The sequence below is a fragment of the Ictidomys tridecemlineatus genome, chromosome 7, assembly GCF_052094955.1.
Source record: "Ictidomys tridecemlineatus isolate mIctTri1 chromosome 7, mIctTri1.hap1, whole genome shotgun sequence".
Lineage (NCBI taxonomy): Eukaryota > Metazoa > Chordata > Mammalia > Rodentia > Sciuridae > Ictidomys > Ictidomys tridecemlineatus.
The window spans coordinates 145,249,932-145,270,453 of NC_135483.1; the positions used below are offsets into that span (position 1 = coordinate 145,249,932).

Genomic DNA, 20,522 nt, shown 5'->3' on the forward strand with positions numbered 1-20,522 from the left:
CATGTATATAATTAATAAAATTATTAACTATTTATGTGATGATGTTGTAGTACATTATGTTAGACATAGGCATCTTTTGAAACTATAATTCTGACCATGTTTTTTTTTTTTTTATAATTGGGTTTTGTAGCAATTTAAAATGAGAGTTTAAGGAAAAGGTCTTTCTGGCTGTCTGCCATCTGTGTTCCACATTCTCATTATATACCGAGAAACATGCTCACATAGTCCCTTCTAGTTCTATGGTAGGACTTAATTCTTTCTAGTACTGATCATGTCTCCCTTCTGCTTTTTATTTAGCCACCATAGTATTTATTTTGAATTACAGATCTGGTTATGCTTCTTGGTTGGCTGTAGTCTTTTTTGATTCTTCAGTTTGTTTTGAAGTCTTTCCTTCTATATATATTGTCATGACCTTGTGATAAACAACTAAAAGAGTAATGCTTAGCACAGCAATTCAAACTCTACAATAGCCTGCTTATTTTTAGTGTTTGTGTCATACTGATTAATAAAGCATAAGCCTTATTCACAAATGGTGAATATTTTTAATATCACCACTTCTTGTAGTAAAACCCCTATTACATTATGTTTAGATTATCTGTTTTCAGTATATTGAAATGATCTATGGATTTCCTCTGTAGATCAAAGTTTCTCAAATTTTAGAGGATGTATTTTAGTAATTTTTAAAATTTCTTGCATTTATCACATTGTCGGCATTTTTAAATTTTGTATTTTTGTGGTTCTATGGATCAACCCAGGGTCTTTCTTGCACATGCAGGGCAAGTGCTCTACCACTGAGCTACATCCATATTCCTTTATTTTTTATTTTTATTTTTGAGACAGGATCTTAATTATTTGCCTAGACTGGCCTCAAACTTGCAACCCTCCTGCCTCAGCCTCTCGAGTAGCTAGGATTCCAGGTGTGCACTATCGTTCCTAGCCATAACAGGCATGTAGTTGTTATTTGAACATTAATCATTGCATTGGTAAAGAAGGTAAGCATATCCTAAATAGCTCTTAGCTCATTGCTAAGCACATTAACTTAGTATAATTTATGAAGTCCCTCCCCACAACTGTTCTTCAAGGTGGTATTCCCATTTTAAAAACAATTCAAGGCTCAGTATTTTAACCAAAGTCTGCAAGTCCTGTTTGGTAGAGCTGAGATTGAACTCATTTAGTTTGAATCCAAAGCCCAATACTTTTTACACTGTTTCAAACCACTTCTTTGAAACATACGTGGTTAATATATCCTTTTTAATTAATTCAAATTGTAGGAACAAAAAATGCACTGTCAAGCTGTTTGGAAACCAAATTACTAGAAAAGATAAAACGCTAGCTGAAATATATTTAGAGTATAATTAATCTCATAGGTAGCATTAATTTAAGAAAAAGTAAAAGATAACAATATCCTCCAAGTAGTACTAATGCTTGACTCAAAAGTCAGTGTCTCTTTTGCAATAATTTATTTATTATTCTTTAAAACTATCATGTCAACTTAGTATTGGAGATGTGTGTGACTAATTGCTACTGATGTAATGGAAATTATACTAATAAATGTCAGTGGATTATTTACCCTTAAGGAGTATTTCATATTGGAGCACTAACATTTGGATCTCTTATGCATTGTGTAAAGATAAATGAATGAGAAAACTTTTATATGAATAGCAATTTCCATTTTGCAAAAACACAACACATACTCAACATATGTTTACATGTTTATTTTCAATTGTTATTTAGATAGGATGACTTCCATTTGGTGCAGGAAGTGTTTTGTTGATACGTTATTTCTAACTTAAATCATGCTAAAAATTATATCAAAAAGCACTGGTTATTCTGGAAAAGTATCTCTGATAGTTCACAATAAAAAAAGAAAAAAATAACTACTTTTGATCCAGTAGCTCAAAAGGATTGCCAGGTGGATCTCCATCTAATCTGCAGTTCTTTTGGAGTGTCAGGGGCGGCAGGGGGTTTGTTTTAATGCCTCAGAGCATGAATTTCTATTAGCTCCTGGTTAAGACTTATGTTACGTGTCCTTTTAACAGTTTCCTATTAGAGACAGCAAAACTGTAGTATCACAGATTCATAATTTCAATTAAAAAAATAGGTGGGTCAGAAAACTAGACTATCAGTGATAGTTGTTTTAGAAATGTTTGCTTTTGTACTTATTTTAGAGGGAAGTCCTGCTCTTTAAAAACAAACAAAATCCCTCAAACTTGAAAGGCTTTAAACAAATTAATCTTTTTTTGGATATGATTTTAGATTTAGTAAAGACTTTAAAATTCTTTATAAATTTTTATATAAATGGTTGCCATATTTTTCTGAATTGGGCTCATAACATTAAAGCCAGATGCATGACTCTTAAATGTAGCAGTCATGGAAGTTGAAGTTGCTACTCTTTGAAAACAATGGGGAAACAGTAAAAGGTTTTCACTCAATTAAGCTTAATCCGCAGGCAAAGATGTTAATTTAACAGACTCTGAGACACTGTTTATGTTATTTTGGCAATTTTAACTCTCTGGGTGTGATTAAGAAAGCAATTGCTAGTTTTATGCCAAGAATTCGGGATGAGTTAAGAATTAATTAAGAAACAACCTTAAACTTTGCATTGACTCCATATTTGGTTATACTTCTGAGTGGTTTCTGTATAATTAGAAAAATAAAAGTAAAACCAGCCACCATTGGGAGTTCTTAATAAAATAAAAATTAATGAACTAGTTTTAGTATGTATAAAATACATCATTGAAAGATGACCTAAACTATGTGTAGTATTAATTACATGTGGTAATTTGAATTTAACAAACAGAATGGGTTTTGTAAATAAAAAGTTGTGATTTTTGAAAGAAGGGAAAAGAAAAGATGAAGATCTTAATATAAATATACATAATATAGATTTAAAAGTTAAAGGCATAAAACTTTCACTTTTAGACTACTAAGTAGTCTTTTAATCTTCTGAAAATATCATTTGCTATTAATTTAATATAGAAACTTTTTTCTCAGGTCATGCTCTTAAACCTCAGGTTTCCTCTATTTTTACATCATTTTTGGATGGATTAAAAAAGTTTTATATTACAAAGGTAAGAATTTTTATAAAATGCTAAATGTTTAAATACTTGGGATTTTAATTTGGTTTCCTGCCTTCTTCCTCTCACAGACGCCTATTATAAGGATGTTTGTTCTTATAATAGTTGCTGTGTACATTTTATAATTATTGTTTTTCATATTGGAATAATATTAAATCAGTCATGTAGTCATTTTCAAAAATTTTTCTTTTCTAGTTTTGAGGTTTCTAAAAATAATATTCATTGAACAGTCTCATGCACATTTTCTAAGAGTATGAATTTTTATTTAAACTTTGCTGGATTGCTTTCCTAAAACATATACCAGTGTATAGTACTGGCAGCAAAATGTGTGTCATTTTTTTGTTGTGGCCTTATTATTGCATATGGGTTTTTGTTCTTGTTGCTTTTTTATGTTTTAAATTTATTGGGAGAGGAATAGTCCTTTGTTTTAGATGATGTTCTTCAAAATCAGTGAGACAAAACATTTCTTTATATTTTCTAGATGTAATTTTTCTCTGAGTTAGTTGAATATGATTATTTTGCCAAGGTGATTGATTCCTTTTTTTCCTCTGCTATGTTCTCTTTGAGGAATTATTAGAGATCCTTTGTTGTAAATTTTGTAAATAAATGTTTTCACTCCAGTACTTCCCATTTAAAAAGAGATTTTTCTTTTTGGTGTTAAAACTTTAAATTTTTTAAGCTTTTTCTGTAATTATTTAATTGCTTCTAAGTTTAGAAGCTTCGTTCATCTGGACCTATGATTATGACCATTTGCTTTTCTCTTTTGTGTTGAATGAGAATTTAAAATTTTTCCTTATTACACTTTAATTTATTTCAATTTTATGATATGAAGTAAAAATCTAAAGTAATTTTCACCTTCTGTACCCAGTTGGTAACCAGTTGAGTCAACACCATTAACTAATTAATCCCTTCTTCTTTCATTGTTTTGCCATAACCAACACATCTTCTCATAGTATTTATCAAATAAACAAACTCCATTTGAATTCATTTTTTAAAAAAATATTTATTTTTTAGTTTTAGGTGGACACAATATCTTTATTTTATTTTTATGTGGTGCTGAGAATTGAACCCAGTACCCCACGCTTGCTAGGTGAGCGTGCTACCACTTGAGCCACATCCTCAGCCCCTGAATGCATATTTTTAAGTGAGCTTTTTGTTCTTGAGAAATTAAATGGGTTTAATTGTTGTAGGTCTGATTTTCTCTCTTGTTATTCAGAATTTTCCTTGAGGTTACTATCACCTACCTCTATTCTATTCTAGAAAAAATTTTAGAAACTCTTAATTTTCAACAGTCCACTGGAGTTCTTACTAAACTCAGAATAGAGTAATATATAGGTTTGTAATGCTTAGTTTATGCATTCAGGAACATAAATCTTAATTATATTTTTTAGGTGTTTTCCTAATGAAGTTATATATTTCTTTATAAGATTATTTCTCTTAGTTTTATGTTTAAGATCTCTTTTGAAAGTATTTTTTAATAAGAAGTTCTTATTAGTATGTAAGGATACTGTTGTGTTCCTCCCTATAACTAGCTACTTTATTATTTTGTAGTTTTTATTTAATTCTTTATTATAATTCTGTTAATTTGTTATATTTATATATCAATATGACATTTGATTTAAACCATGGCATACATGGTTTTATATGATTAAAATCATGGAATACATATAAAATGTTTTTTGTATGCTCTATAGTTTTATGTTGTAATGACCTGCATAGGTGCATTAAGCATTCTTATTGATTGAAATTTAAAGTTCCGAAGTTCAATTTTTAAAAACTTGGTGTATTTGAACTCAGACCAGAAGGAAAAGAGCAAATGCATTTTGATTTACTGTTGTGCAAGGTTAAACTCATCTGTAATAAAATATATATATTTTTTTAAGTTTAAAGGATTTGATCCAAATCAGCTAAGTGTAGCCACATTACTATTTGAGGGGGACCGTGAGAAGGTTCTTCAACATGAAAAACAAGTATATGACATTGCTGCAAAATTTGGGTATGTCTTTAAGTTCTTAATGCCAAGAGAATAATAAGCTAGAATTCTAATATCTCCAACCAGTTATTAATGCACCAAACTGTAATGTTTATAAACAGATTGCATATCTCTAGGCAGTTATTAATTTAAATTTCATCTTAAATTTCTGTTAATTTATGATAGTAAATTTAAAATACTGTTTTGATTTACTTCCAAAATTTGTAAGAAGTTAGATTGATTGCTCTAACTTATCTAATTATATATGGAGTATATAAATATTATTTTATTGGTCATTTGCACTAATACCAATTTCATATTTGTGTGGTAAAGTAGGAAAAAATTCATTGTCATGTTACTCTTCAGTGAAAATAGTGTATATATAAAACATGCTATTAGTGTATTTTTAAAAGGAAATTAAGTTTAATCCCTGGTATTTGACAAATTGTCTACACTCCACCCCGTGTCATTTACAGTTTTGTGCTGCTATAAAGAAACAGAAAACATTTCACATCTATAACCAACTGAATAATGATAGGGTGGTTTTTGTCTGTCTGCTTGATGGATTATCAGACTGATCAATGAGAACTATAGTGGAAATGCCATTTATCAGGACTACATTTTTTCTTTTCTAAGTACATAAATTATCAGTTTTATGGATACTAGTCTTACTTTTTTTGTTTGTTTCAGTGTTAAAATATAGCATACACATTATGCTTAGTCTGAGTTCTTTCTAATACTTTTATTCTTTTTTTTCCTTCTAAGCCAACAATTGAACACTTAATTTGGAGCTGTGTGTTTTAGAGTATCCCACTTGTACACACACACACATACACATACACACTTTAATATGTAACTAGCTTTTTACTTCCAGGATTGTCTGAACAATGTTGAAGTGAAGTATTGTCAGAGTGGAAAAGGGTATAACCTTGGGCTTAAGTTTTAGTTTATTATTGTACTGGTTTTGAATATTAAAAATTAGACTCTCACATTTTTCCCCCTATTCTGAAACTGGCAAGTAGAATTTTAATTTTCTTTAGTAACAGATAAAGTTCATTAATCTTTCAAACTTTCTCTGCTAAAGTTTTTATATGTTACCTTTTGGAATTACTGATGTTTTAACTAAATTAATTAAAAATAATTATGCTATAAAGATTTATTTAATGATCAAATTGCTTGGCTTTCAGGTCATCTCATTTTTGTTTGCATTTTTAAAATGTGCATGTTTCCCTGCCCAGAAGGAATTTGGCATTATTTGTATACCTACTGCTTAGGAAGTAGGTACTCACAGGTGATAAGTAAATTTTAATGAAAACATTTATCTCTTCTCTAGTCTTTAATATTAGAAACTGAAACATTAAATTTTTAAAATATATTTAAGTATTTAATTGGGACTATAAAATTTTTCAGAAGGACTTGTAGGGAAATGTAAGAAGACATTTTCTAGTAAGTAATGTGTCACATTTCCTGTTAGATGATAAAAAGTACCCATTGATGATAAAAAGTGCCCATTCTGTATTACACTTAATTTTTTTAATAAGGCATGATTTGTCTGTTCCTGGGCCTCACTCTTGATACTTGGAACATACTTGAAATTGACTAATCATTTGTTGAATGAATTGATGAAGCCAAGCTCTGTATTTTTCCCTGATATCTTTTTTTTTTTTCCTAATTCTTGTATGCCTATTACCTGTAAGACAGAGTATTTTAATCTTTAGATGGTTTTTCAGAACCATATTATCAGTTTTGTTTGAGTAATCAATTTCAGGCATGTCAGTAATGCCGTTTGTTTTCTCACATCACACCATCAATTTATAGCTTATAAATAAGAGTGAATCTTCTTTCAGATACAGGGTTCAGCTTGCCAGACACTGATACTAAAGCTCCAGAACTGTTGGTTTAATTCCAACATTTTGCTTACTCCAAATAACACTTCTACCAGATTTACCCATTAAAAATAGATTATAGTAAATGAGATATTAATTTAAAGCAGAGATAAACTGTTAAAAACATTGGCTCAAATTGGTGTCTCGTGTTTTTGCTATTATTTATTCCTTTTTAGTTACATTACAATTAATTTCTTAATGTACTTTCTTCCTGGCTTCCTTCATTTAGATGCAAAAATCTTTGGTTTTGAGCAACCCATATTGTTGGTTAGGAAAATGAATTTTTTTTTTTAAACTTGGAAGTATCTTATTTTGATTTTCTATCAGAGGTCCTGACTGCCCCCTTGTTTTCTGTTAAAATTTTTTTTTTTTGGTTCTAATTATTGAAGACTCAGGGGTATTTTTCTTTAAGGTACCACTCCGAAAACCCTGAATCCTCAGTCACTTTTTCATAACAATTTAGAGGAAGGCACCACCAACTTTTTTTCTGCTAAAGTTTTTATATGTTAATTTAGTTCATGTATTTAATTTTTAATTAGGGCTTTATTAATCTGTCCATTATTTTCTCTTCCTTTTGTCCTGTATTCCCATTACCTTATTAGCTAAAGTTGATTGCTTTTAATGAAGTACTCTGAACAATCTAGAATACATGTTATCTTAGCCATTTTGTCTCTTTATCTTCCACTCCACTCCGACACTGTTAAATACCTTTGAACATATGTGACGCAGCACAGCCTAGTAACCAAATTTTGAATAATCATCATACCTTGGCTGTTTATCCTTGTTGGCTAAATGATTTTACTTTTCTAAGAACTGAGGAGAATAAATGTTACTTGTCAGCACTCATGACAGGTGTTTTGACATTTACCATAGAACTTAAGGTAATATATTATCATTATTTTTAAAGTGTGCTTAAGTTGCTTAACATAATTCAACATGAGAGTGATTAGGTTTACCAGATGGCCCTTTTATATAAATGATTGTCTCATTCCTCTTTCATTAGTCTTCCCAGTGCTTCCTCATGAAATAGCTTTAAATTTGTTCAAGAACCATGAATTAATGTCTGAAATTTGCAAAGAGCAGGAAATAAGGGATGGAAGTTGCTACTTTAAAATAAAGCAGTTTGAATTTAAATAGTTTTTTTTTTTGTAGTGGTTACATAAGTGATTGTGTTCATGTTGTATGACACAATTGTATCTTAAGATAATTCAGACTAGAAGATTGACAGTTTTAAAAACTTAAAAAAAAATAAAGAAAAATTCTAAAACGCTAAATTTGCCAGAAAACATAACTTGGAAAGAATCCCAAATTGACTTTTTTTCTCCTTTGGGGTTTATGAATTTAGAATGGACATCCAATTTCAATCTCTTCCTACTTTAGGTAAAACAATGCATGTTTCTGTGTGGTTTGTCCCACTGGATCCCAGTGTGAAACAGAAACCGTCACCAGATGTTAGAAGAGAATCTAAAGAGAAGTGTCTTGTCTGTGAGAGGAAAGAAGGACTTTTTCTCAACCGTACTTAACAGAGATAGGCCAACTGAATATTTATTCACACCTGTTACTTCTCACCATATAACATATTTAGCATGCTCCTTCTCAAAGATTCCTAGCACAGGTATCTTGTACCCTTTTTTAGGCTTCACTCTTATTTCCTTTCCTTCTACTTTTAGTTCCAAGATGAACCATTTGTATTTTCTAGATCTATAGCGTTTTTTCTCCTTTGGTTTTAATCTTGACTGTTTCATATCTACGTGAGTTATGGGTTCAGCTGTTTTCCTCCAAGCACTTGTCCCTGCAATGTTCTGACATGTGTTCCTTTTGTTTGAGGACTTTATTTGGCTCTCTACCTACAACCTCACATCCAACCCAGTACTGTTTTTCTGTGTTTTCTTACTTTTCACTTTCAGCCATGCTTCTTTCTTGTTTATAAACATTCTATTAATACAAACAGTTCCCCACATTTCATTATAGCCTGTCCTCAAGTAGTTCTAGACTAGAGCTATTCTGTCAAGCCTGCTACTCCTTCTAGCTAACACTAACTTGTGTTTATCCATCCAGAATAGAAAGTCAGGAAATTCTGAATAGTTTAGATTTTAGATTTTCAGATTAGGGATACTCCGCCTATATTAATAAAATAAGAATATTTAAGTGTCTTGTTATGCATGTGAGAATTAAGCTTATTTAAGCTATTTTTCATGACTAATTCTCTGCTCTTTTTGAGAATATGAAAAGTAATATAAATCAGCTTTATTAGTGTGGTGGATAAATTTTGAAATTAATGACTAGACTGAAATATTAAAAATATTTTTAGATTTTTGTCTAAACTTATTCTCTTGATATCTCTTTGATATAAATGAAATTAAGATAAAAATGAGATGTAATCTGGAAAAGCAGTTTTCTTTAGATATCAAATCAGTTTGGTTACTTTTATATATTTTTTAATGGTTCATTTAAAATGTATTAACAGTTTGTTCTTTAATCACAGTGGATTGGCAGCTGGAGAAGATAATGGGCAGAGAGGATATTTGCTGACCTATGTCATTGCATACATTCGAGTAGGTTACATCATATTTCCCTTGTCATTTAATTTACATTGCACATAATAATCTTTCCTACTTTGAATGAAACCATAGTTTTAAGTTTCTTAAACATCTTAAGATATGATAATTAAGCACATCATTTACATGAACCCTGCATTAGCTGTGGGTTTACAGAAGCCCATTTAAACCAAATTATGCTTTTGAGTAACTTAAAAATGATTTAATGTCTGTCTTTTCTTTTAAAAGAATGGAGTCATTCTCTGTCTGAACATTGAATGTGTCTTTCCTAACATTATCTTGTTAGAATCAAGCTGTTTTATTTGGCAGCATTCCTCACTTAATTTATAATCTGTTTTTTATGTATATAAATCTTTGTCTTTTTAAAAATTGATATTTAATTTAATTCCAAGTAGTTATTGGTTTACTAGTGATTATTACTATTTAGAAATAAATAATTTATGTGTACTTGAGCATTAAAATTTTTCTGATTATAGATTTTTATGGGATATATGTTAGAAACATCATTAGTCATATTTAAATCTATGCTACATGACATTGTTCTTTGGAAATTTATTTCTTCCTTTATTTAGTGTTTTTTTTTCTTTCTATTTTCTAATAAACTCAGGTTTCTTAATTGTTTTCTGCTGTTTCCCGGGTGATTAGAATTGTTTTGTTTTGTTTTTTAAATATTGCCTCTTATTTAATGTGAATGATCTTATTCTAAAAGGTCGTTTCTCAGCTACTCTATTGAGAATTTGGCTTCCTTACTACTAAGTTTTCTAATTCTTCAGTTAGAAATTGTTTGGAAGGAAATACAAAAACTTATATACAGTTTGGTTTTACTTATTTAAGAAAGCTTGAATTAATATTTTCTCATTTTAGAAAGAATTTAATTCTAGTTAAGATCTAAATTATAAAATTGCAGTGAATTTGAAGTATATTGTTAGTCCTGTGCCTTTCTATCCCCCACCTAGTGGTGCCAATGGGGAAAAATATATTTATTGCCTGTATACTGTGTTAAGATTTCTGATTAAGGAATGTACAGATCATGAATGATAATAGGTTTTATGCATTATGTGTACATCCATAAATTGTCAGTATCCACGGTTCTTCTCATAGAAAGAATTTTGAGTATAGATAAAATTTTGTTTATTGTTTCAACAAAGGGTATTGATCATTTTCTTATAATACTGAATTTAGAATTCTAGAAAATGAAATACAGTTGTAGCAAGTACAGTGTACATACAATTTGGGGTGAATGTCTTAATTTAAGTTTCCAGTTAATGTTAAAACTGAGTCAAAAGCAAATTAGGGATTTTTCCCCTAGATTTATTTGTTTCATATTTTAAAAAAATTCCAGGGCACAGTGTCATTGTTACATGTTCAGATATATGTTTACTGAATAAATTAATTCATAAGAGAAAAACAACCATTTTAGATAGTAGTTGCGTTTTTTCCCCCTGCCAACCACTAGTAGAGTCAAAGTGATTCTTTTTATGGGAAGTGCAAATTTATAACCTGTATTGATTTTTCTGCCTTATAACTTTTTTTTCCTCAAATCTTTACATTCTGTGGTCTTGTGAATCTATCTTTCTAGCTGTGATGACAATTGTGCTCTGGGTAAAGAAATCAAATGGTATAAGTTACTTGTAATATAAATATTACATCTTGTAAGCTAGAAAATATTTTCCAAGCAGAAATCCCTCTGTTTCCCTACATTTGACTAATCTGACAACCTCAAGGAGAGAGACACTATTTTTGGAATTTGTTTTTAAAGAAAAGTTGACTTGAAGAAAGGAAAATACTTGCTTATTTTAATCCCACTCCCTCTCAACTTCTGTCCCTCTACTTCTTCCATCTTGATGACCAATTTTTGATATTGGTTAATTTGGTATTTAAGACAGTAAAAATCTATTCTATTAGTCTTCTCTATATGTACGTAGATTTTTCCTGGATAGATACTCCATTCACGGGGGAAATCTTTGAATTCCTATTCTGTCCTAGGCACTGTGTCTGCTGCCAGGGATAGAGAAGAAAGCAAGACACAAGATTCCTGTCCTTAAGAAGATCATATTTCATTCAGGGCATCTTCCCAGAGCTTTATGGGATAGATAATAAAAGCATTTGAGGTTAAATTAGAAATGTAATACTAACAGTTACATGAAATAATAACAATATTACTTACTGATTATTGCATCTGTTGTAGTTTAGTGATTTTTGTGTGTTTTAACAGGACTTGGGTTTGGAATACTATGTTTTGGGAGAATCTTTTGAGACTTCTGCTCCTTGGGACAGGTAATATATAATAAAATGTCGGATATTATTCAATTCAAATATGCTTTGTGAGTTGCTAACGTAATTTATTTTGGTGTATGAATACATAAACTTTCAAAATTTTGTGAAGAAGCCTTGAAACAAGGTGGCTTCTTTTATTTAAATTAACATTTTCATCAGAATACCAGAACTTCCAGCCATTACACTTTTTTTTTTTTTTGGTTTGAGGAAAATTTATCTGTAATCCAAAAAAGGAAGGTATTATTGATGTTCACATTTTGAAGACTCTAAAAACTAAATGTTAAAAATATATAATAACAAATCCCACTGTTATATATAATTATAATGTGCCAATAAGAAGAAAAAAGTACTAAATGTTACTGTTTGTTTTACTTAGCTTTAATTTAAATTTTCTTTTTTTTTTTAATACTGGGATTAAACTCAGGTATGTTTTACTATTGAACTACATCCCTATCCCTTTTTAATTTTTTATTTTGGCACAGGGTCTTGCTAAGTTGCTGAGGCTGGTCTCAAACTTGCAATCCTCTTACCTCCCATCCTTCTTAGTAACTGAGATTACAGGCATGTACCACTGCACCCAGCTTTATTTAAATTCTTGGATCATAAATATGTTCTCCAAAAAGTCCCCCAAAATTTTAAAACCAGTTAATCTATTATAATATATTATGTAGCTTTTGATGTTTGTGTATGTATGTATTAAGCAAGATCTTAATTTCATTTAAGTGATTTCTGAAAGAAACCCTGTTTAAGAAATGAAGTACAGTGCTTGCTTCAGCAGCACATATACTAAAACTGGAACAATATAGAGAAGATTAGCATGGCCCCTGCGCAAGGATGACACGCAAATTCGTGAAGCGTTCCATATTTTTTGAACTCTAGATAGTACAGAGGGGTGAGAAGGGAAGGGAGGGGGCATGAGGTAATTAATGATGGTTGAATGTGATGATCATTATTATCCAAAGTACATGTATGAAAACGTGGATTGGTGTGAGTATACTATGTATATAACCAGAGATGAAAAATTGAGCTCTATATATGTAATAAGAATTGTAATGCATTCCGCTGTTACATATAAATAAAAATAAATAAACCAAAAAATATATATTTATTAAATAAGAAAATAAGAAATTAAGTACATTTCTATTTTTAAATATAAGCAAAATTCTAATATGGGAGAATATTGTAAGAAAAGGTCCAAATCGATAAATGGAAATAAATGTATAGATTTCTTTATCAGAAATACACTACACACACACACACACACACACACACACACACACACATACACACATACACACATACTCTCACACAAATATCAGTTTGTAAATTAATATAAACTTATTTGGAAATGTCAAGTAGTTTTATTAAAAATGGACTTGTGAATTAATTTCTTCAGGAATTATATATATATATATTTATTTAATATGCCTACATTTTACTTTTTCTTTTTAATATGCCTACATTTTACTTTTTCTTTATAAATTTGTGCACTATTTAAAATCTACAATAAAGAATATAGGCTATAACAAATTGCCATGAATCTACTGTTTAGATAGTATATATCATAACATTTTGTTTTTCCTAAGCTCTTTTTTGTCCCCTCAGAAAACTTTCCTATCTTATTGTCTTCACTTACCCAGGACTGTGACTATTGGTGCTCATGTTCCTTGGATTACTAGATATTAACCCAATTTATAGTATCTCTCTGTTTTCACATTTAATTTTAATAAGGAGAATAAATTTTGTAAATAAAAAGAATTACCAGCTCATGGACATTTTACACTTGAGCAGCAGAAGTAGTTTAGAGGCTTTTCATAGTGTTTTCAAAGATGATTTTAGTCTTTTAATACATCTCCTTGCTGGGTTTCTTAGTTTCTGTATACAGAATACCATAGACTGAGTGACTTAAATGTTCTTAAACAAGAAATATTTATCTCTCACAGTTCTGGAGTCTTGAAGTCTGATATTAGAGTGCCAGCATTGTCAGTCTTTGGTAAAGGCAGACTTTATGGCTTAGAGATGGCTCTCTTCTCATCGTATCCTTCTATGACAGAAAGCAGTGAGAACCCTCTCGTGTCTTATTTATAAGTGCCCAATACCATTCATGAGAGCTGTGCTTCTTCCCCAAAAGTCCCACCTCCTAATGTCATCACACTGGGGGTTAGGATTTCCATATGTGAATTTTGAGATGGACACAAACATTCTGTCCTTATCACTGGTACAGATGAGTTAGTGTAGAGGTTTCTCTTCAGCATTATGAAAAATTCATAATTCATTAATGTTAACTGATGACATTAATGAAAAGTAACTACATTTGTGAAGTAAACTTTACTTATTACACATGTACTATCTAACTTGCTTTGTTTTTTGAACTTTTAGCTAGCTGGTGACTGTTTTTAGCAGTAGCCCATGGGACCAGGACCTTCAACTTTCACACATTATTGGGTCTTTGGCCTCTTCATGCCAGGCCACTTAAAGGGTTATTGGTCTTAACTAATCTTTGTGTGTCCCATAGTGACTCTAGCACACTGACTATACCTGGTAATTTTTTTTTTTTAAGTGCTCAATGAGTATTTATGTAGAGTCCTATGAATCAACTCTGGAGTCACGATTTTGCCAGACATGGTTGCACATTGCCTGTTATCCCAGTGGCTTGAGAGGCGGAGGCAGAAGGATCAAAAGTTCACAGCCAGCGTCAGCAACTTAGTGAGGTCCTAAACTCAGCGAGACCCTGTCTCTAAATAAAATACAAAAAGCAATGGGGATGTGGCTCAGTGGTTGAGTGCCCCTGGGTTTAATCCTCAATACCCAAATAAATAAATTTTAAAAAGCTTTTTTTTTAGGAGTTGGAGATTTTAAAGATTTTGGAGATAGCAGTGGGAGTGTGGTGATTTAAACTGCTTTATACAAACAGAATGGAGTAGAGGGAAAAATAAAAGAACCTATGAAAGAAGTCCTAGGGACTTTCAACATATAGAAGATAGTCCCCCCTGCTTGGGGGGGAAAGTGATCAACAGTGCAAAATTTGCTGATAGGTCAAGTAAGAATTTTAAAGTATATACATAGTTGCATTTATATCCAAAAAAAAGATTGGTCCAGTGGACTGTATTGAACTTATCTAAATTATATGAGAATACTTTCAGAACCCCTTTCCCATAAATCATGTATAGAAACATACCTTTGGCAATTATAACCAGTTAGTCCTGTGTTCGTCCTCCCTCCCTCCCTCCCCCGCCCCCCTCTCTCTCTCTCTCTCTCTCTCTCTCTCTCTCTTTATTTTGGTGGTGCTGGGGATTGAACCCATGGCCTTGTGACTAAGCTATATCCTCAGCCCTCTTACCATCTCTTTTATTATTGACTTACCAGGGTTTAGATATAGGCCATTCTTAACATGTCCATGTTTCCTATTGCATTTTTGACAATTAAGTATATTTACATGTATTTAATCTGAAACATAGTCCAATCAACAGAAGAATTGTATTAATATTTTTAGAATACTTGGCAGTAACACTTAACATTGTTTTCTAAAGCCAAGATAAAGAACTTGTTATTTTAGTAACTTGTTATTTAGTAACTTTATTATTATAATATTCCTTAGTCTTTATAGATATTAAAGCTGAATAGGTTTTATTTGTATTGAAAGCTTTTTATAAGTGAATTTTCAAGATAAAAAACCAAATTTCAGTAATCTTTAATACTTTATATTTTTAAAAATATTCATTTTTGCCATTCTATGAATGAGGCATACATAACATTGGTAAATCATATTTATCTGCAACTCTCATAAATTAAATCAGAATTTAACTTAAAAGCAGTATTTTGTAAAATTAGAATTTATAAAATTTTCATATGCTGTATTCATAAAAATTAAAAAATATGGCATGATAATATTAAAGCCTTATTTATATTTTAATCCTATATTTATTGATACTGAAAATATAGATAACTTAAATATGCTTTATAAGGCTTAATCCATTTAGATGTATGGTTTTTATTGATCCTACACATTTGAGTCAGTTTGAAGATTAGAAAGCTAGGTGCTAAACAAACCATTGTTTAAAACACAGATTCTGCCAGTATGCGGCGAAGATATTTATAGGGGAATAAAATGGTTTATATATGGCTTAGGAGTTTTATTGTTTAGATAAAACAAAATATGTAGTTACAATGACATGCTGCAGCTCACATTTAAATATGGGTGAATTTAAAAATAGATGAACATTGTTAAATATTGTCAAATATTTCCCTATGAAGGATTATTGCCACCTATCCCCTATTTTCATTGACCCAATATCAAACAGTGTAGCATAACACATTAGCACTTTACACAGTCTATATCCAATAAGTCTTTGTCAAATTGGATTTTAGCTTGAGAATAGTCTGTGGCACATTTGATAGGACATAATTATTTTTGATTGAATTATTTTGAATTAAGGAAAGCTGCTTAGACATCAATAAAGATTGGTATTCGAATAACCCAGAATTGAATTTTCATTAGCATATTTTTTGTAACTTGTAAAATCTTGTAATTAAGTTTATTTTGAAGTTAGGTTTCCTAAGTATGGGAAACTCCATTCATGAGACTTGAGTCTACTCTTCTGATTTATATTTTTTCTAAAGCAACAAAGAAAGTTATGAGTGGAGGACCCAATATGAATGATCAAGGCTCTTTTTGTGCACTCTAAAGAGTAACTATGAAAGTTTATGGTTAAGAGATTTTACAGACATGAAAGGTACCAGATAAACCAGCACTTCTTAGAATTTGTGTAGTTTTCATTTGAAAGTGTAATATTTTATTCAATTTTCTTTTCTAGGGTTGTAGATCTCTGTAGAAATGTAAAAGAAAGAATAAGAAGGGAATGCAAGGAGAAAGGTGTACAGTTTGCTCCTCTTTCTACATGCAGGTGAGTTTTCTTATTGTTCTTTTACTCCTTCTGAAAAACTGCTTTATTTAATCAAATTATAATTTCCAGCTGAGGAAAAATTTCAGTTTTTTCTCCTTGGAAAGCTTCCCTGAACTTTACTCACCACCTTGTTAGGATGTATCAATAGGATTTCACAGGGTCCTGAGCTCTTTAGGAATAGGCCAGCCTTCCATAAGCCTTTTGTCCTATCTGGATAACATGGCAGGGAAGAGTCAAGGATCTAAGCTCTTGGAAAGAGGACTACTCCTTTATTCACAGCAAGTATAAATTACATATGTAGCCAAGCAGCTATAAATAGATATATAGTCAATATAGCTCTTTCTTCATCAGAGGGGGAAAAAAACCACTTTAACCATTTTAGTTGCTGATTAAGGAGATAGGAAAGGGATAGAGGACTAAGAGGCACAAATGACTCAAATGATGATTAACTTGGTTCTTTCCAACAAATCTTTCTTTGATAATGGAAGTATTCTGTATCAACACTGTCCTGTATGGTAGCCACAAGCCCACATGTGACTACTGAGAGATTGAAATGTGGCTAGTGTTATTGTGAAGTTAAATTTAAAGTTTTTATTTAATTTATTTTAAAAAAATGTATAACATTATGTGTGGCTAGTATTTTCCATATTGGACAGTGTGTTTAGCTGATGTTCTTTGTTACATAGCGCCAGCCCAAAAAAGGAAGATTCCTTGAGCAAGGACATTTTGTATTCAGTCTTTTGATATTAATTTTCTGTGCAAACACAGAAGATGAAATGTATCAAGTCAAACAATTGACTTCTCTATAAAAAGTTATAGAATTAATTTGAATCTAATAGTATTGATCTAGCATTCTGTATTGTATAACTGCCTCAATTTTATTCTGTATGTGTTGGGGGAGGCTTTCAAGAACACATCTAATATTTTAGAAACAAACTTTTACAAAATAAAAAAAGTAGATAATTTTGGAAATAACGTGTCTCTGTTATTAAGTGTGCCTGACACTGGATTTCAAAAACACGTGTGCTTCAGCATAACATTTCTATATGCAAGACTGTCCCTGAATTATGATGGTTTGACTTAAAATTTTTCAAATTCACAATAGTGCACAAGCACTGTTTTTTCACTTTCAGTTGAATATTCAGTAAGTTACATGAGATATTAAACAATTTATTACAAAATAGACTGTGTTGATTTTTCCCAATTATAAGCTAATTTAAGTGTTCTGAGCATATTTAAGATAGATTATGCTAACCCTGTGTTTGGTAAATTAAGTATATATGATGCATTTTCAGCTTACAGTATTTTTACAATAATTGTATTTGGACAAACACCATCATAAGTCAAAGGGTGTCTGCATTTCTATTAATGAAGTTTATTTCTCTGATTTGAATTACTTAATTTCAGCCTGGGAAACAGATCAAGGTCTATTCCAGCCCAGGAACCTGGGCCTGCCAACCCACCTTGCCAACTTCTTGCCTACTTTGAAAAGTTGGTATTGTAAAATTACTTCCATTGGGAGGAAACTGCTCATTTCAGTGAGAAAGTTCTCATTGCAAATGGTCTTTTCTGTTTCTGTGTGGGGGAATCTTTCAGGGTTTGATGAGCATTACAGAAAGTATCAAGTCAAGTCAGTATTTTAACATGCTTTAGAACAAGTATACTTGGAATAGAGAAAATAAAATTTTTAAAATGTAGATTTTAACAATTATTGACTGGGCATTTGAGATGTCCAAAGGAAGGAAAAGTAGAGGCCTTGTTTTATATAACAAAAAACTATAACTTCATAAAGCTAATGTTGGTTTAGTCATTGACTTTGGAGAAAACCTTTCTAAATAAAGTTGTAAGAATATACATGTAGGGGCTGAGGTTGTGGCTGAGTGCCTCGCACATGTAAGGCACTGGGTTCAATCCTCAGCACCACATAAAAATGAATAAACCAAATGAAGATATTGTGTCCATCTATAACTAAAAAGAAATTTTAAAAAAGAATATACATGTAACATTTTTAATTTTTAAATAAAAAAATTGGTGTCTTTAAAAATGAACCTTTAAATTCCTTAAAATCTAAAGGAAAAAAAAGTTGTATTTACTCATATTATCTCAAATTGATCCTTGTTTCTGCTCTTGACAATCTATTAGGCCTCTTTTATTATAATCCTGAAACAAATATCCAAAGGCAACTTATTATCGTTAAAGTTTGAAGTATTTTAAGTCAGAGAATAATAAACTAGAATTAATTATTGTGTAGTTGAGAAAGTATTATTCCTTTTTTTGGTCAAGTGGAAATTTATATATTTTTGCCCTCTTCTCTTCCTCCTTTTGTCCCAACTCCCTATTCAGTGTCTCTTGAGAACCTCCTCTGCCTTCATTGTGATAAATATTTACTTAATTGAAAATGAATGGAAAGCAAAATATTCTGCTTTGGAGTGTACTCCATAATTAACAGTTAAATCTTCATTTTTCAGAAAGTATTTGTAAGGCTACGCATCTTTATTGTGTTTTGTAGACATTAGAATTAATATAATCAAATTGAATTGGCTATACGTTATTGTTAGTTGGCTATTTGTGGCTGTGATCAAAATACATGAGAGGAACAATGTAGAAAAGGAAAAAATTATTTTGGCTCTAGGTTTTAGAACTTTGAGTTCATGGTTAGCCAGCTCCAAGTTATGGCAGAAGGACATGGTGAAGGAAAGCAATTCATCTCATAGCAACTAAAAGTCAGGGGGTGGACAAGGAGAAGATAAACCCTTCCAGGGCATGCCCCTAGAGCCTTACCTCCTCCAACTAGGTTCCACTTTCCAGTAGTTTATTCAGCCATTATTGGATTAATCTTCTAAGCCCTCATGATCCAATCATTTCCTCAGAGCTTCACCTCTGAACACATGAAACTTAGGGGACATTCCAGATCTAAACCTTAAGAGTTGTGTTTATTAAATAGCTATTTTTGTAATAATGATTTTCTTATAAAAGTTCTATGTGCTCAGTTTTTGTGATTACTTTATGAAACCAGTTTAGAATGGCCAAAGTATAATTATTTAAATAGCTTTGGTAAATTAGAATTTTGAATCGTTCTTTTACTTTTACTTTTTTAAATTAACATTTAACTAGAGTTTTGATTTTTATTTAATTTTATTTGATCTGCTTAAAAGTGACCAAGGAGATTATTCTCTATTGAATGTGTGAGATGCATTTTTCAAATCAGTTTTTTTAAAATAGCTATTCCAAGATTATTTTTAAATAATTAATAACTCTAAAATCAAAGAACCCAAGAAAAATAATTCAAGTTATAAGGGTTCATTTATTGGATTATTTAATTTTTAACCATTAAAATGTAATTTGTACATTGGAATAGATATTTTAACCCTAACTCTTTTAAGGAAGTTATATGGGAAGGAATTGTTAGTGAATCTAACGTAAGAAAGTACCCCAGATAGAATAAAGCACAAAAAAGTTTTAGAAATGAAAAAATAATGAAGTGACTTTGACAGCCACATTTTTATTTGTGCAGATAATTTTGAAAGAGGTTAGTGTTTAAGTGTCTTTAGTGCTGGAATTAATCTGTTTTAAAAGGAGTTAGATCTGAGTTACTTTCTGAAGTGGACCCAAATGGAGGTTTTCCAAAAGGTGTTTTTATTATTAAACTTTATCTGAATTACTGATCATTTAAGCCCATTATGTTTTATGTTGACGTTAGTAATCTGCTCATCTATGAAAACTGGTGATCCACATCCTAGATTTGCTGGAAGATGGCAATGCTCAATTAATGTTTAGTTACCTATTCTAATGTTGTTATTAATGAATCGCTTATGAGTTATATTTTACCAAGTGCTGTAAACTCATTC

At 30.9% G+C, this 20,522-nt stretch overlaps 1 protein-coding gene and 1 non-coding gene across 6 annotated transcripts in view; both read left to right on the plus strand.

Annotated features, from left to right (window-relative positions):
• The window catches only part of Agps (alkylglycerone phosphate synthase), a 128,859-nt gene that overhangs the window by 82,268 nt on the left and 26,069 nt on the right, over positions 1–20,522 (plus strand). For all 5 annotated transcript variants that reach the window (XM_078017638.1, XM_005324643.4, XM_078017641.1 and 2 more), the window contains exons 13-17: positions 2,995–3,071; positions 4,961–5,073; positions 9,421–9,490; positions 11,709–11,770; positions 16,585–16,674. In XM_078017638.1, coding sequence (XP_077873764.1) covers positions 2,995–3,071; positions 4,961–5,073; positions 9,421–9,490; positions 11,709–11,770; positions 16,585–16,674 — 412 coding nt within the window. The remainder of the gene's footprint in view (positions 1–2,994; positions 3,072–4,960; positions 5,074–9,420; positions 9,491–11,708; positions 11,771–16,584; positions 16,675–20,522) is intronic.
• On the plus strand, positions 12,533–12,639 carry LOC120883866 (U6 spliceosomal RNA). Its single transcript, XR_005726045.1, has one exon. It is a non-coding gene; the product is annotated as a U6 spliceosomal RNA (small nuclear RNA).